The 18,436-nt window shown below is 50.0% G+C and overlaps 1 protein-coding gene across 1 annotated transcript; it reads right to left on the reverse strand.

Annotated features, from left to right (window-relative positions):
* Positions 1-25: 25 nt before the first annotated feature.
* On the reverse strand, positions 26-18,039 carry SCYL3 (SCY1 like pseudokinase 3). Its single transcript, XM_086617339.1, has 15 exons — positions 18,013-18,039; positions 14,101-14,316; positions 13,387-13,572; positions 12,611-12,724; positions 11,582-11,638; positions 10,761-10,863; positions 10,047-10,158; positions 9,290-9,367; positions 6,967-7,106; positions 6,066-6,253; positions 5,348-5,519; positions 3,428-3,571; positions 2,096-2,832; positions 362-740; positions 26-153 (listed from the first exon to the last, which is right to left on the reverse strand). The coding sequence occupies exons 2-14, from the start codon at positions 14,263-14,265 to the stop codon at positions 678-680; spliced, it is 2,259 nt and encodes a 752-aa protein (XP_086473465.1). The 5' UTR covers positions 14,266-14,316; positions 18,013-18,039; the 3' UTR covers positions 26-153; positions 362-677.
* Positions 18,040-18,436: the final 397 nt, after the last annotated feature.

Here is an 18,436-nt window from a genome sequence, read left to right on the forward strand (position 1 = left end):
CTGCTGGTTCCACTCCACGCTAGGGTCATCTTTTAAAAATAACCTTTATTGGTCACAGTTAAGAGCAGAAAGAATGCGGTGCTTAAGCAGTTTGTGTTCAGTGGTCCTTCACTGCCCGGTTCCTAGCACCTCTTGTGCCATCCACTGACAGAACTACATAAACAGAAATAAATAAGTTGAGTAAACTGTACATTCATCTTAAAATCATCTCTTAGCTAAAAAGTTAAAGGAGACATTTCTAAGGGCTTTAGGGGAAAAAAAAAGAAAAGAAAAAGGCACATTAACAAAGGAACTCAGTGTGACTTTCATTTATTGTCATCAGTTTTTCAGAGCAGGGATGAGTTCTGGAACAATCGCTTACACCACTCTTGGCCTCCAGTAGCACGTCAGCACCAACACACCCATGACGCTGTTCCTCCTTCCGGGAGCAGTGGCACACACCACATCCGGGCATATTGCTTGAGCCGCAGGCCTCACCCCTGCGGTTTTTGGCACAGACTGGAAAGGAGCATCCGTTGCAAGAGATCAGGCCCCACGGGATCTTGCTGGCTGCTGCAGCAAGTGCCTGCCTTCTGGCACAAGCAGTGCTGAGGTACTTATCCGTTGTATCGGGGAAGCAGCAACTCCTCTTACAGAATCCAACACACCATAAATTGCCTTTGTCTCTTCAGGTCCCATTACCAGTTAGTATCATCTTCCCAGTTCAACTCCTCTTCTTCACCCCAGCCTGCAGCTTCAGCCTGGAATCACATAACGTTATCAGCAGTAAGGCACGTGCACTGGGCTTAGCACAGCTACAGCAGCCAGGCAGGAGCCTGCGTGGCTTGCTGTTGCAAAGCAAGACATTCCTCCAGAATGCCAAAAGCCCCTCGTAAGACCAAAAATAAAGTGCCAGTATTTGCAGCTTTCTGTCTTAAAGTACTTTTATCTACAAAAGGAAACACCTTAAAGACAAAGAGCAAAGTAACAGGGGCGTACTGATATCTTTTTCCTAAAATTAAAGCAAGAACTGTTTGTATCAAAATCACTTTCAGTTAAGAACAGGCTGCTATAAACTAGATGATTTCCTTCCCCCCAGGAACCAGCTGTTCTGTCCTGCTGTATTCTAACCCTGTGGAGTTTGAGCTCCCCTCTCCCCCTGCCACAGCACTACAGTGAGTGACTCCCCTGCAAAACAGGGTTGATACCACGACAGCGCTGCTTAAAAACCAAGTGTGCCATTTTCCAGTGCTGTAAACAACTTCAGTTTACATCCAAGGCTGCTCTCTCCATGCTACCTGCTACCCCTGTGGGGGGGTCTCTTGAGGCTGAAGCAGCAAAACAACTTGAAATCAACAGCTATTCCCTACTGGAGGTTGTTGTGTGTTCAGGTGGCAGCGCTGGGAGCGCTACCTCCCCTCCTAGGAAACAGAAGCAGTCTCCAGAGGCTCTGTGATGAGGCTAGAGGGATTTACCTGCTTACCTAAAAAGGCCATTTTAAACCCCCCCCGGTTCTCCAAAACAGAGAAGTGTCTCAGCTCTTCTTTCATGAAAACAAGGCACCCAAAAAGCTTTACTCTGTAACCCAGAGGTTCTGGTTTCCTGGCCCTTTATTTACAGTGCTCTTAGGGTTTCCTAGAAGAGCCAGGAGCAACACCGAGTCCTGAGCACCCTCTGCACCTGAAAGCCCGGTCTGCTTGTGCATGGGGCCATGCCTGTCCAGCCGACAGCATCCAGCCGCGTTCCACCTGTCTGACAAAGACTCTCCCTAACTTAGCGGAGGGTCCTTCTATCCCAGAAACAGCAGCACAAATTAAAAGCAGGAGTTAAAACTCCTTAGTCAGTGCCTTTAGTAGTGTACAAGTTAAGGAACAGTGAGGGAATGGACTAACACAGCTCTCCTGCTGCTGCAGTAACAGCCCCCTCAGTTACCTGGTGCCTGACAATTCCAAGCTCGGCATCTCGTATTCGCAGGTAAAGACTCAACTGTACAGTTGTGTGCTGCTGAAACTTCCTCAGGTTTATCCACCACCTGATTAAGGAGCCAGCTACGTAGGTGCTTTAGGATCCTTTCAAGTGTGCAGTCACTCAAACCCCGCTGCCTATATCCTCTTACCTCAATAACATCAGCTGCTGCAAATTTGGAGGAAAACAGCACATTCTGGGAGGCATCTTCTCTGCTGGATACTACACCAGAGTGACTGGGAACAAGTGCTTCTGTCCTCGCTTCAGGTAAAATCAAGATAGCCGAAGGAGGTTTAATGTCTGGTACCATGTCAGCAAACCAGTCCAGCTCAGGGTCTTGCATGGGTTTCCTCTTCACTTTGATCGTGAATTCTTCTCCTAGGCCAGATTCCGATGAAGACTTCAACCTTTCCTGAAAGGTTGGTTTTGGCAGCACAGTTTCTTCCAGTTGTTCCTGGTGATCCCACTTGTCATTGCTCCAGCTCTCCCCGGGGCAGGACTTTGTGGGCGGACTCAGTCTGAGGCTTTTGAGTTCTTTGCTTGGTTGATGGGTACCTGGTAGAGGCCTTGGCATTTCCACGGCATCAGCTTGTGTCACAGTGAGGCAGTTTCCTGAGGACAGTTCAGGACTAGGGCTGCTGGGCTCAAAGTCATCCCAAGGCTTCTCATCCACATCATGTTCAGCAAAATAAGATGCCATGCTGCCCTGTGGCTCTTGGGGCTGAATTTGAATGTTCACAGTTTTCTCAGTGTCTGTCTCCTCTGGCTCACTCCAGTCCGGCCACTCCTCTGCTGGCTTTTCAGAGGTAGTCACAGAGCTCCTGCTGCTCCCTAGCGTATTAATGCTTCCAGGAATTCCATTTGGGGGAGACTGAATGTCTTGCTCACCTGTGGAAGACAAAGGTGTTACATACTCATTTCAAGAGAGCAAGTGTAGAGACAGAGTTGTGCCTAAAACTCCTCGACATCACAGGTAGCACCTGCTGTGGAAATAAGCCGGTAATGCTGAATGGAACGATGCTTCCGTGCTAAGCTCCTCTCGATTTAGAAAACATGGACACTCTCCTGGACACTCTCCTGCTTGCAGAGGAGGGGCATTCAGCTCAAAGCCCTCAGGCAAAAAACCTGACAGCCAATAAGCAACAGGTGACTGAAACAAGGCCAGGAGAGTAAGCTGAGTCAGCTTCCAAGGTCAGAGAAGGAGCTAACCTATAAACCCAGTGTGTCTGCCACGCTGTGGGAGTGGTGGAAAAGCACAGCAGAGAACCTGCTGTGTGGAAACAAATTCCAGGCCAGCCAGCAGTCTGTGTGGATCAGATTCCCAAATAATGCTTCCCTAGGAAGGCAAGGGTCACACTCTCCTTCCTTGGTTCGCTGTATCTCTTTCAGATCAGCACAGGGGGAAAATTAACTTCTTTTCAAGCAACATTCCATTTGTAGGACACTTGATTTCTAAAAAGGAAGAGGTAGGGCAAAGTTTTACCTGTTTTTAAAGCCAGTGGATTGCCTTGTTGCACTGAAAGCTTCTTGACAGGTGCGTTTCCAGAGATGGGGAACACACTAGAGTTGTTCTTCAAAGGCCGCAAGGTTTGATTTCTCTGATTGCTTCCAACGTGACTGGGGGAGTCTGCAGGGATAAAAGAAGAGAGAGGACACCAGGTCTACAAGGTGTGTTGTCACTGAGTGGAAACCACCCACAGCATTGGAAGGTTCCTTTTTACAACACTGACAAGCGACAGCGAATGAAGATTCAGCAGTCCGACAGCTGCGCCTCTGGATCTGGGTATAACACAACACTCCTCTGTTCCCGCCGTCTGCGGCTCTTGCCAGTACAAAGTTTGGGCAGCTGTAAGGGGTCAGGTTTTGCTGCGTTCTTTCGAGAAGCATACAATGAACAAACTGATTACAGTCAGCACAGATGCTCAAGAAACCCCACGCTGTCTGCCACCTGGCTGGATCCAAAATCCATCACAAATCCCGTTATCTGCCTCTCGTACCAAAGCACAGCACTGACAGCGGCAACAACTCGAAGCACAAGCAAACTCACACGCTACACCTTGTGCTTGGGCATGAGCAGAGCAGGCTCCACCCAGAGCCTCCCTCACACCACACCCAGGCGAGGTGAGGTGGGGTGGCATGGCATGGCAGGGAGCAAAGGCCATCTTTGAAGCTGCACGAGACAGGTTTGCTTCCCTGGGCCAGTGATGAGAGCTTGGCATCACCTCCAGCTCATTTTTTGGGATTGGTGGTGGCGATTCACCAGCAGTGGCCTCAGCTGTGCGAGGCCCCATTGCCACCACCCCAGAACATCGTGGCTTGGGCCAGCGCTGCATCTGCTTCCTCTTGGCTCTCATGTTGCCAGCCAGCTGCGCCTGCCTGGGTTAGGGCTTACCAGCACAGCCAGCGCCCTGTGGCCCGTGCCACTGGAAGGGACAGCCATTGACACGCAGATCCCACCCTCTCCCACAGTGCCCTTGATAAAAGGTACATCCCTTTAGGGGCTTAAGCAAACAGCTTATTAAGCCACACGTGTTCAGCCTCTAGTACTATTTTTGGAGGTCATCATTCACGTTTGAGGACAGAGGTGGTTGTTTTGGTGTTGGGCAACAGTTTGATCAGGTCTAATTTAAATATATTCTGAAAAATAACCTGGTCTTAGCATGCAATCCAAAGGGTTTTTATTTACTGCAGCCTACTAAAAGAACGTAAAGCACAGTCATGCAATGAGCCATCCACAGGTTTTAATACAGGGTGGCAGCTGTTGGTACACACGTGATCAGGAAGCAAACATTAAACAGATCTCTACCATGCATTTCATTTGGCATCTACATGGCTAGAGCAGAACACCTGCCGCTTCTTCCCTCCAGTTACAAGCATTCTTAGTTTGAATATCCAGAAAAGCTCTCCCTTAGTACACTTGGCTCCAAGTTATCTAGGAGGTGCAGGGACTACTGTCTTCATTTGGATTAGCTGAAAAGCCTCCTGAGAGCTGAGAAAATAGGGAAGTTCGTATTCCTTTTCCAATCTATGAATAGAAATTGGGGGAAGAGGTTGAGATTTACTGGTTTTAAAACTGTGAAGGAGAGAGGGAATATTAAAACAACTATCTGGATAAATACACAAGTCCTTTAGAAGGGCAGTAGAGTTCTTCCACAACACACACACACACACACTTCATCTCCTTTGCTTACAGAGATTCTTAAATTCCTACATTTAAAATACTTTTATATCAGTTCTGTAACTGCAAACAGTCAGCACCTAATTTAGAATTAAAGGAAAGGCAAATTAGCTTTTTTCCAATTAATCTGTCAACAGCAACAGATTAACCATCCAATAAATTCTGCCTACATTGCTTGGATAGAATGGGCAAGAATCCCGAGAGCGCTCTGACCGTGTCATTTACCTTCTGGGGAGAGATCAGCAGTTTTCATGAAACTTGGTGCAGAGCTTTTGAAAATCTTCGTTCTTTCTCCACCTACAACTACTTCAGGTCCAAGGAGAGAGACAAGAACTGCTAAGCTGTGCAGCGTTATCGCGACAATGGAGTCACTGGTATCTCGAAGGCCCAGCAATACCTACATCAAGAACATAATAAAGTTACCAAGAATGGAAAATTCTGCTTTTTCACTTCTTTAAGGTTTAAAGGGGATATTTGCAGCACATTTCATTTCTATGATCTCCCCCAGCTTTCAGTGGATACCGGACTTTATTCTATAGCATAAAATCAGCCTTTCATTTTGTGTTCCAAGCTCAAGAGGGCAGCTGATCCCAGTGCCTGGCGAGTGCTGGACTGTCATGCCAAAGCACTCTGGGCTTAGATCGACGACTCCTCTCTCGACAGCTGCAGTGTGTAAGAGAAACGCGGTCTCTCGTTGCGAGGCTGCCAGTCACGGCCAACAGGGATCGGCACGAGTGGGGTGTGTGACAGCGGGCACCGGATTTAACAAAACCAGTGCTCCAGATCAGGATGGGGTGTCAGGGTTAGGGCTTGTGTAGAAAGGTAGCTGCAAACTGCCTGTTTGTGGCCAGCGCTACGAGATCCTAACAGTAAGCTAAGAGCCAACCCGGGCAGTAGAATCCATGTTCTAGGATATACCACGTCTTGTTTTGCTGTCCTTCACCTGGGGCAATATGATGTTTTTCAGCTCCTCCCGAGAGAACAGTTCTGCATAGGCATGAATATGAGACAGCAACACCATTCGAACGTGCTCCTCGTGAACCTCAAATAGCTTCAGCAACACAGGAATGACGTGCGTCTGGAACAAGGCTGGCGACAGGAGGCAGCTGGTCTGGCTGTCTCCAGTTTGCTCTGGGGAAGAGAAGATGGGAAAAGGCTGCTTCAATAACGAGACACAGCTCACCCAAAAGCCACTCACTGAGAAACCATCACAGCTGAGATCTACAGTGTCACCCCACTGCCAGGTCCAATTCTTTGTCAGCTGCCAACACAGCTTGCTTGGGATGTCAGAGGAGATGGGAGGGAGGAGAGGCAGCAGTATCAGCGTCCATTGCTCGATGTCAGTGGCTCTGAACACGGACGGTCAGTCCAAAGACAGGTACTGCTTGGCCGAAACACCCGTGGCTATTTAAGAAAGGGGAGGCAAACAGCAGGGACAGAGATAGCCGGGGACCTGGCAAGACATGCTGACCACCCCTTGCAGGGAACAGGGGAAGAAACTGAGCGCCCTTACAGGAGAGTAACTGCAGCAGCAGGAAAAAAAGGCCAGGGAGGGTAGGGGAAAAGTGAGAAGAGGGATATGCAGTGAGTCACAGAGGGTGGGAAGGGTGACCCCTAAACCTGCGAAAGAGCCCAGGCAATTCCTAATTCTCCCAGCAGCAGCAAAGCAGTGGGAAGTACTGCAAACATGGAAACACACATAACTGTCCTTTCCAGTTCTGTACATTACGGTATTTGTTTTGGATAAATAAGCACCACTATGCCCTTGATTCAACGGAACCACTCTGAATTAATCACAAATTTGTCAGCAATAATTGTGAAGAGAGAAAGCATTTAAAGGGCACCTTTCTTTGGACCCAGCAGATGAGGAAGAAAACTCTTAACAGCTACGGGTTCTGCAAACACGAGCTGATTGAGTAGAAGAGGCACCAGCCGCGATGCTATCAGTTCCTCTGACAAGCCGGCCACCCTGTCCAGCAGGAACCTGCATTGCCGGAGAGAGGAGTTAGTATCAAGGCAGCCTCCCGTGCATTTACAACCGTTTCTCTTAATATCACTTTCCCCTCTTTTTGTGTCTGCCTCGTCTCCTAGAAACACAGTCCCAGCGCAGCCTCGCACTCCACATACCCACTAACGTAGGAGGACAAGGCTCTGCTCCTGCCTCTGGCTTTCAGGCAACGATAACACAAGGCAGGAGCCAGAGACGCATCCTGTAAAACCCCACAGCGGAACACAGGCTGTCACGAGCACTCCCAGAAGCACCGCTGCACCTGCAGCTGGCTCGTGAAGGGAAGGCTTCCCCCTCTGAGAAGCTGCCCACCGCTGTGGCATCAAACCGCCTGAGCTGGTATCTCTCATGAAGTGCTACAGCGGTAAAACTGCAGAAGAGAGCTGGCCTCAGCCCGCAATCCGGCGTATCGCAAGAATCTTCCTTCTGCTTGAGAAAAGGCTGCTCAGCCCGCCACACGAGGGAATCTCCCTCGCAAAAAGGGAATCCCATTTCGAAACCACTTCCATCCAATAAGTTTCAGAGGTGGCCAACAGAGCATGGGCCAGGTTTATTTATTAAAGTCACAGAGTCTGATTTTGTGCAACTGCTGTTCTTTGTAGGATTTTAATTTTTAAAATATCAGTAAAAGTTACTGCTTTTCTCTAGCCTTGGAGGAGACTTAAGAGCCACAGCGCGTACGCTGTGAGAGTGCCTCTGCCTGACAAAGTATACACTGCTGTATATTTAGGCAAAGTTTTCATTCCCTCCCTCAGTACACACTGCTGTCACAGAGACGGTGGGAACCACTCCGAGTGCTCCTAGTATGCTCCCCTTTCTCCTCTTATTTCCTCCACTTCGTCTCACACTAGAGAAATCAAGCTAGCGTTACAACCGATGGCAACCACAGAAGTATAAAACAGGCAGGAAAATAGCTCCGTAAGAACACTCAGGCTCTTTTACACAGAAAAAGAAGGAAAAATTCAGCTTTTCCCGTTTTCAGGCCCAGATAATGCCATGACTGCATGGAAGCTTCCTTTACAGAAAACTTCTGGAGGACCACGGCAATAGGATTTCCTGCAGATACTGCACTCCTACAGCCACGACATCCATTACGGACAACAGCTTTACCCAGACAGGGCTGGCACCACAAGATTAATTCACCCAAATGTCTTATTGAAAACTCATCAGCAGTTTACAAGATCTGCCTAAACGGCACAAATTTTCAGCCTCAAGAGGTGCCTGGTGCTACATTTCCCTTTCTCGCAAAGTCACATCTAGAATAAAACTACTTCTAAGAACGAGGCGAGGGGAAGATTATTTTTTTCCAGCATATTAAAAGAAGCTCTCTGATATTTTAGAGCATTTTGAAACTGGGCGAGCAGATTGCCTGTGTGTAAAGCAGCAGGACACCGGGACAGCTCCAGCAGGGACAGATTTCACCAGAGCTTGAGCAGAGGAGCTGTTAGGCCACACTCCTCCTCTACCACAACGCTACGGGCCACGAATGGGCTTTTCAAATGATTCCTGCCAAGCCGTGGTGCGGTGGGAGATGGGACAGTGCTGCTAAAAGCGGGTGGAAAACAACCTGAATAATTTTGCTTCTCCTGCTAGTAACATCAGCGTTATTCCCCACAAAGTGCATTAACTCAATCAGAACACGGACAATGGAAAAATTCTTTCCTTTTCATATCCCTGTGCTCCTGGGGAAGTTTCTGTTCTTGGGCCTGCAGGAGTTCAGCCCAGCTGCTAGCAAACAGACGGGACTCAGAAAAGCAACCCTGAAGCAACACATGTCGCTACAGTCTCGTTTTGGACTGCTTCTCCAGGGGCAGCGACTGGTCTGTAGCAGGCAAAAACACCACTGTCCGTAGGGCACGGCATCATTCCAGAGGCTGGCAGTCATGATGCCCAGCAGGCACCGCTCCTCCCAAACACCAAACCGTGCACAGGAAGAAACTGGGAAAGGCGGGAGTGAAGTTTCCTCTTTGATGTGATCATCGCTTTGGCTGGAGTACCCAAAATACGACCGAGCGAACAACGTTCTGCCACAGCAATCAAAATCTGGCACCTAAGGAACTACCTCTCTGGCCACTCGCCTCCCCAGTTCCCACCATGATCCCAGTGGGCAGAAGTATTTCTGAAATAGTAAGTTTTCAGATCATAGTTCCTTCACTTACTTGAAAAATTCAGTTTTCTCCTCCTCAGACTTTAGCGTTAAGGTCTTCAGAAAGTTCACAACTTCCAAAAAGTCATTCCTAAGCACAAAAACATAGGCTGTCAAGTGTGATCCTTGTTGATGCTTAAACCAGCCACAACCAAGAGACTGCAAATCCCTGTCCTTCATTTAGGGAGAACTAGACAGATGGATACAAGTCGAATGCCAGTGGACCAAGAACGCTGGCACAGGGTGTGACGAAGGGTGTGCCCGTGCAGTGCTGCACTTTGAAGTCAGCAATTCACGGGGAGACCTGGGCAACGTGGCATCGGCCACCTCTGACCACCTTCCCGGGGCAATGAGCAGAAGGAAGTGCCACCCCACGCTAAGGCCACCACCCAGAGAAGCACTCAGGTGACAGGAGACACAGCTCTGTGTGGCTTATCTCGGAGCATGCTTTGTTCCAGCGGTATCACTAATGATTTTATTTTCTAGAGCATTTCCCGCCACCTCCCATGAGCTTGAGGAGATCCGATTGACTGTGAGTGACTAAGAGACACGCTTCTGTCACCACTGCCAGTTCAGCACCTCATTTGGACGGCCGATAATGCTTTCTTAATTTAAGGAGTCTCTTCGACAAAGATCCCTGTAAAAGGCAGGGATTAAGTCTGCGCTTCCTATCCGATAAGTAACACACCTTCAGAAAAATAACACATTAGCAACACAGAAATAAGCAGTATCAAGACATACCAAGAGAAGCAGGATGTTCCTTTCCTTACCTGAAGAATTCGTGAGACAATAAGCTGGACAGTGGTGGACGACTCTTTGGATCTGGATTCAGCAGTGTACAGTGCAAGGTATGCTGAAAGCTGGAGAGAATATCTGCTGAAACTGAAATCCAGAGCACCTTGGGTTAGATTTCTCTCCCGACAGTGAACAAGCGATGTTCAGAAGTCCTCCACCCTCCCAAAAGAGTTATTTTTAGAAGCTCTATTTGATAGCAAAATTGCTGATATCTTCCCTAAAGGAAGGGAAAATAGCATTTCCGTTTCTCTCCCTAAGCTGCTTGGCTATTGGGGCACCCAGGAGTGCTACTGTCCTCCCAAGAACCTGGCTGCCACGCTCCCTCTCTGCTAGAGGTGGCAGCCCTTGCTCAGCTGCAGTACACAACCTCCACGTGCCCATGGCCAGAACCCCTGACGAAGAGGCTCGTGGGGCAGCACCAAGCGACCCTCTTGACTGTTGCAGAGCAGGTTTGAGAGGGCTCGTGTTACATGGGCTGGTGACCTCCAGCCACATCTGACCACGTCCAAATGCAGGAAAAGGAGGACACAGGAGAAGCCGAAGCCTGCGTTTTGACTTAGCAAGCACAAAGAACAACGGCCAGCGGACCTGTAGCACATCTGCAGCAAAAGGCAGATGGCTTGTGACACACGCAAGGAATAAGCTACGGAGGCCTGTCGGTAGCAAAATGAACATGTGTCATTCCTCACCCTGATCGTTTAGGACCGTCAGGAGATTTTCAGCCATTGTTCCAAACGCGTAGGCATCCCTCGCGTGCCCGTAGCTGTTGGGCAGAATTTTGAAATCTGCAGACTGAAAACAAAATCAAAAAGATCAGCAAAGCAGGAGTTTATGAAATACTTGGTAGTTTCCCTGAGTCTCTATTCCTGCCCCCCCATACACATTCTCCAATTCTTTTTATAGCATCAAAGCTCCACTAAGCACACTGCAGTAGAATATCAGGCTAAAAAAACCTTCACTGGGGAATTTATAACCCAAAGGAGCAATCACTAGGAAGCAATTCCCTAGCAGGTCAACAGCTTTCAGCATTTCTATGGAAACAGGTGACAATTAGAGAGGGAAAGAGGGTCCTTTAGCATAAGCGACTGACAGGATGCTCAGTGGATAGGAGGCGATTAACAAGTGAAAAAAAGGCTGTTGTGAGCACTACAGAACGGTGTGGCCACAGTGATCTGGAAAACCAAAGCAACTACTCTGAAGTTTTGCAAAGCTCTGGTGATTTAAAGCATTAAAGCTGCAACACAAAATGTTTGAAAAACATGATGAGATCCTGATGTCCCATCACTCCCCATTCAGAATTTCACTTCCCTGTGCCAAACACTGTTCCAAAACCAGAGATGGGATGGAAGAGGGGAAAAAAGGAAGAGAGCAAACCTCAGATATTATCCCATAGCCACTTCCTCCCATTCAGGCATAAGGAAATAAAACATGTGAATGAAAACCACTTCCCGAACGCTGCACTTTTATCTGTTGCCAGCAAGAAGTTCCTCCAGCGAGTGAAGTTACTCACCATCTCCTCACAAGGGATGCACGACTGGTCTCGTACAGACTTGACATGACAGAGGAACTGGAAGGAGAAGAGGGGAGACGTGAGCTGCCTCGATCGCTTATCTGTGCCAAGCAGCAGCAGCAGGCTCTCCCCACCAGCCAGCTCCAAGAGTGTGGGAGGACCTCTGCCCCTGCCCCTTCCGCTGGTATCCACGGCAGCCTGCACCTTGCTCTGTCCAAAGGGGAAGCGCAAACGGACCAGGTGTGAAGCACCAAACTGACAGAAAGCAACTTCAGGGCATCACAGCCAACTCATCCCTTTAGTCCTTGTTCTGCATGATCCATCTGGACAGGGAAAAGATTTCACGAGCTTTGGCAGTCAGGTTTTACTGCCGTGCTTTTTGCATTGTTGTGCACCACCACAAACACCAGTTGCATGTCTGCCTGATCCCTTCTGAAAGGTGATACACGCCAGGGACACCCAATACAGTTTGTGAAGGATTTGTGGATCCTCTGGGAGAAAAAGCAACATACACTTACAACACAGTGCCAAGCTGCAGCAATGACTCTGCACAGCATGCAGCAGAAATCAAACCAGGGATTTTTCTGCTGAGACCAGTAAAAAGCAATGAAGATGCCAGCTGAGGAGTCATTGAAATCATTTTTCTTATGGATTCATTTCAACTTGGATCTTCCTGCTACACACTAAAGCTTTTTTTTTTTTTCCAGTTTGTTTTTAAATCAGTCCAGAGGAGCAAAGATATCTCATTCTCCTCAGTCTTAGCCTACCCTCCAGCCAGCGGTCTCCCTTAGAAAAATAAATGCTTTTTGGCTAATGGGGAATTAGTTTCTGCTTGTGTAGACGTCACAGTTTATGGTTACGGTGTCCTCAGAGGAAAGAGTCCAGGTCAGAGCTGGAAGTGAGCCAATACACTTAAGAGTAAATTGAAGAAACTGGGAAGACGTGGGCCTTCACGTCCATAACCGGCCAGCTTCAGCCAGGCAGGAGCCCTCTCCGGGCATCAGAGGGTGCGCTTTGCTTGGCTCTTACCTCTGGGGTAGCTTCACTGAAGTTACAGACTGTTTCCATTCCTCCCAGCTTCCAGTGCCCATCCTCACTTACAAACACAGATGATAAACAGACATTGTTATGTGTTAGGTTTCCCTAAAACATATAAAAAAAAAAAAAAGGGTAAGATGAAGACAGGTGAAGATGTAAAACGTTAATCAGCACTAATTAGGTACTGCGAGGAGTTGAGGAAAAGTTGCCAAGCAGCACACGGTTCTAAAGGTCCTTCAGGACTTTGCAGGTGACTCACAGGTACCAGGCAGAAGGGCTGGGGTTTTAGAGAAGACAAAGCTCTAATTGTCACAGCTCTTGCAATGCAACTGTAAATCCAGAGAAGGCCTCCAACTATGAACACAAAGCCCAAAAGCAACAGTCTGAGCTGGGATTTAACTGCAGTCCTGGACATGATGCCAAAACAAGGGAATGGTGACACCAATCTCTGACCTGTGGCAACAGCTGTAAATAAATGCCAAGGCTGAGCAATCTCATTTCCCTAAAGTAAGCAGCACTGCAAGCAAACATCAATTTGTGAATTGAAAACTGCTCCCTTACTTCCAAGGCCCACAGTGTTTTTAATTACCCTTCCTCCTACGAAGCAGCTAATGATTTTAGCAGTTTCAGTCTAAAAGAACTGTGGGGTGTAGGTCTGTCTTTTTGTGGAGAACCAGGAATGAGACAGTCGCCCAGGTACAACACTCTCCTGTCACGTTTCATTTGGTTCCCACCAAAGCCTGGCGACTGCTGCCAGTGGTACCTACCCTGTCATGGAGGAAGATGAGTGCCAGCAACACATCGTAGATCCCTGCGCAGATTTCTGCGGAAGAGAGCGTCTCCAGGACCATCTCCAAAGGCTTCACACGTTCTGTAACCAGGTGGATCCCATTTGCTTCCACAGTACACGAGAGGAAGCGCAGAAGGCAAGGGTGGCGCAAGGTTTTCAGGTGCTTCCAGAAACAAAGACATCTGTTAAATCTCATCTACGTGACCTCTTCTGGCTGCAGAACTTAGCCTTGTGCTTTTAGCCAGGTTTTCTGCTTGCGTTTAGACAGCCCACCCCTGCTCCTCGCCAGGCACTCCGCACGCTCACTCACGCACTGCACAACTTTTTATAACGCATCTAGATAAAGTGTTACCCAGAATAAACACAGTGTTTTGGGTAGGGTCCACCTAAGAAAGACTCTCTGACTTAGATTTGCGGGAAGAGACCAGGATGCTGCAAACCAACGCAGGCATCGCTGGCTGAACACCGTTTCCCGCCACCGCTCACACTGTGCGGCGCACAAGGAGCTTCACAGCTCCCACTCCCTTTTCCCCCCTCCACGGCAGCTGTCTGCAGCCAGGGTCAGCTGCGACCTTTTCTCCTGCCCTTACTCCCCAAGAGTCTGATCCTCATTAAGTGATTCCCATCTCCCCCCAAAATAAAAAAGAGGGATAGCTCTCACAAGCCTGTCCCAGGCATGCTCTGACAGTACCTTGGCAGCTTTATTAACCGTATCTTCATTCTCTCGCTTGTACACGAAGACCGAAGCAAGTTTGCCATCCTGTAGCACGGCCGGATAAACGGTGTGTCCAGTCGGCAGCGTGAACGGCGGCTCCTCCAGCGTGCAGCTCTTTAGAGCGCTGTTCTCCGAGCCCATCACTTGCAGAAGTCACCGCTGCAGAGGGTCCCTCTTGATGACAAACAGGCCCTTTAGGTAAAGGAAGAATCTTTTTCAGATAAATTCAGTTCTGGCAGGCGCTGTCCAGTTCACCTTCAGAGCATTTCTGAAAAGCATGACACAGCCACGAAGAACCTCCTCCTGCCGGTATCCCCTCCTTCAGTTTAAGGACAAGAACAAAATCCCCATGCATTGTAAAGGAAACCGAGTGTCCACAAAAGGGTTCAGATCAACAGGTGAGCAGCTGTGGAGCTAGGACTGCGCTGGCATCTGTGCCAGCATCACCACCAAGCATCACCAGCTCTGCCACAAACAGACAGCACAGCATCCACAACTAATACTTGACCTGGCTACCAAAACCAGGATCCACCAACACCCCCAGTCACGCAGACACCTACTCCAGACGTTTGATTCAGATTAAGACCTGTTGGCAGTGAGGAACTGTGATCGCCATCGCCTTAGGAGCCCTCAGCCTTCTTAAAAGCAACCATTGCTGCTTTTAAGAAGAAGAACTTCAGTAAAGCTACAGTCAGGTAACCTCCTCTGGCAGCATGCTCCCCCCTCACCTCGATTACCTTCTCTCTATCTGAAAAATATGCCATCTGCCTGCCAACCCTTCCTTCCTCCCACAGCCTCTGTCAGGAAGAGGCTGACACAGATTTTTGTGCTGCTTCCTCACATACAAAACTGGTAAAACAAAGGTGCTGATTGCAGAGGCTCTTTCAGAAAACACTGACCCCAGCACGTGCTCTGCAATCAGGCCTGTGATCACAGGCTACCACACCGGTCCGTATGCAGAAATTAGCAAACGATCTTTAGTAAGGAGGGAAGGAGAGAGCAACACCTCAGCCTTCAGGAAAAGCAGGAAAAAATATTGCCCACCCCCAAGCGTGTTTTGCAACCGCAGAATTGCTTTATGGTGGTTGTTTCTGGCCGTGACCTGAGGCTTCAGGAGAGCAACAGCATGGGAGTCTCTCAGCTCCCTGACAGAGCCCTTCCAGCAGAGCTGCAGCTCTGGCCACTCACCCACGTCTTTAGTTCAAGCCCCTCCAAGAGCTCAGAGGTCAGCAGTGCTGGGGGCCTTCTGGAGAGAGAGCTGCTCTGTTACGGATTCCTGGCTTCCTGTTGCTGCTTCAGTTGAGAATTAGTTATCTAAATGATTGATCCCCCTTTCCCCCAAAGCGTCCTACACTTAAACATGTTATGATCCCATGTTTTTGTTAAATGTAAATATGCCAATTGCTCAACCCACCAGTTAACAAGAGCACTAGGAAGGAGCAGAATGCTGCCTTTTTAATAGACTTCAAACAAATCCGTGCTCACACATCATTTAATCATCTTTGTAAACTGTTCTGTAACAAACAGTAGCTACAACTCTAAACGTGCTTCTTGCTGGGAGGAATGAACCATATGAGCTCATTAGATATAGGAACCAATACACATTACAGCTCTTAACTGCTTGATGTAAACAGATCTGAACCCCCTAGAGTGTACCAAGGGAGTGTACAACAACCGCTACAGCCTGAAATTGTGGGGATTTTTTGTCTCCTGATCCACCTAAAATCTAACAGGGAATTATCTACAGAACGTGCAACTTCCTAGCACTCTCTCCTCTCTAGTGTCTGGGATGGGTGTGCACCTTTTCAGTGCCAATTGCTTTAACGTGACCTTTGAGAAATAAAGAAAAAGATTCAGAAGTCTAAACTGCAGCTTCCCAGCACTACACAGAGGGGCCAACAAGTGAAAAGGAAACTCGATGCAGCAGCTACACACATTTCTAAAAAGGACTTTCTTGTGAACTCCTTAGCAGAAAAGGATTCATGCTGCCCCGAGATGAAGGGCTCCCTCTCCAGCCAGTCCCTGGGAGCTCTGCTCTGGCTCACCCCTGGTTAACCTTCCACACCTGTGTGCAATGGCACCGGCTGCTCCTCCTGGGCACAGCTGAGTGCATTTATCTGCATTATCTGCTCTTTTCAGCTTTGCTTGCTTGCTAGCTCTACTGTAATTGTTTCGCAGTCAGGTTTTGCACAGAACAGCTAAAAGTATCTGCACAGACCTAGTGCCTCACCTTCCTCCAAATGCACACGGATGTATTCACCAGTTACAAATTTGGCTTTAAAGATGCCCACAGTTCAGAAATACTGTAACAGCAGAGTCATTCAAATAACTGCCATCTACTCGAGGTGCCGCTGCACAACCACCAGCTCCAAACAAGCATCCCCCACTCCACGTAACTACCTCTCAGGAGGTGTCCAGCAACTCTGGGTACCAAACACTGAGCACCTTCAGCCAGCAGCTTCCAACAACCAAGTGGCAACAGCACCTGTGGAACCACAAGCCACACTTTTCAGGAACCTATCAGCTTCATAAAACTATTGCTTGGTTTCTCTTCTTTTTCACAGCACTCCAGAACACGCTGGCTATTGCAACTCCAGCAGGCAAAGGCATTTGCAAAGGCATACACCCAGACGTGGCTAAAGCCCAGGGAAGAATTCTTCCAATGCTAAAGTAAACTATCACTCACACTGTGGAAGGACCACATGTGCTTTGTGGGTTAAAAGCATTATCAACATTATAAACCTTTAATATCTTATTTTCAACAAATTATAATGCCCTAAGAACATCAGACGTAACACAGAGCACACCTTGAGATGGAGAGGAGCCCAGCAGGGAAAAGCAGAGGGACTGGTAGGTAAGAACAATTTGGGTTTGCTACCAAAAGTGGTAATAGAGTTGGAATTTCCACTTAGCTTCTCTGTGAAGCAGTAACGCCCCACATACGAGGCATCTACCTGAAACATAGCTAAGCGCTGTCGCTCCACAGCTAAGAGTGAGGCAGTTCCCGGCTTTCCACTGGCTCTGCCCACCACCTCCCATGCCAGCAGAGCCTCCTGGAAGCCACTGACAGAGGTGACGCGTGCTTTGCTCCCAAAAGCAGAGGTTTCCCAACGTGGCAACTGGAAACGTCCAGCAGGCACCTTGCACGGCAGTGCCACAAGCACGGACAGGCGGGCGATCAGTAGGCAACAGCCCCTCTGGGAAAGGAAGCACGACTTCATCACACCTTCCGAAGGACAGTTCAACCCTGGGCACCAGGCACAGGGAAAGAGCACACGTTCCAACACGGAGGGCTCCTGGAGAAAAACCAGCGTAACACCAGCTGCCAGGAACAACGCCGCTGCCTACAGCACACTCAAAACAACTACGGTCACCAATGCGGTATTCATTTTTTTTTTTCCGGAAAAACGAGCTTTTGCCTCCACCACGTACCCTGCCTGCGAGTTACAAACACCTGCGCGGAGGGCGGGCGGGCGCCTCCATGTTCTCGGCCGGGCTGCAGGACCCGTCCTGAGCGAGGCCCGGCAGCGCAAGGCGGCACCGACTGCGGCTGAACCGACCGGCCCCGGCGGGGCAGAGTGCCCGTGCCCGGCGCCAGGCGCGATACCACGTCCCCGGCGGCAGCGAGGCCCCGCCGGGACAGGCAGGACATGCCCAGCTCCAGCGGAGCCGGGGCCACCGGGGCTCCCGGCGCCCTGGGGCGGGCGGAGGAGCGGAGCCCCGGTCACCCCCATTCACCGCCCTCTCCCCCCTCCAGCTCCACCAGCCCCCCATCAACAGCCTCCGCCATTACCCCCCACTACCTTCCACCACCTGCCTCCGCCGTCAGCCCCTGCCACCCCCCGTCACCTGTCCCCCAGCCACCCACCATTACCGCCCGCGCCCCACCTGCTCCCCGCCGGCCCGGGGCGGGAGGTGCTGCCGCGGCCCCACCGGCCGCTCCCTCCCTCACAGCGCGGCCGCCGACTCGCGCTTCCGGCAGCAGCGCACCGTCGAGGCGAGCGGGCGGGCGGAGCGCCGCCATCTGCCTTGCGCGCCCCCTGGCGGCGGGCGGGGCGGGCAGGCGGCCATCTTGCGCGGGGGCGCGGCCCGCGAAGCGGCGGCGGCCATTTTGGTTGCGGGCGACTCTCCCTGCCAGCCGCCCTCGCCCGCTGCGTTCCGGGGCAGGTCCGTACTGGCGGCAGCCCGCCCTCCGGGGCCGCGCTCCCTGCCCGCAGCGGGGCCGCGCTCCCTGCTCGCAGCGGGGCCGCTCTCCCGCCCGGAGGAGCCGCAGCCCACCCGTGCGCGCACCGCCTCAGCTCCTGCGTCGCAG

Source organism: Tauraco erythrolophus, chromosome 10, assembly GCF_009769465.1.
Source record: "Tauraco erythrolophus isolate bTauEry1 chromosome 10, bTauEry1.pri, whole genome shotgun sequence".
Lineage (NCBI taxonomy): Eukaryota > Metazoa > Chordata > Aves > Musophagiformes > Musophagidae > Tauraco > Tauraco erythrolophus.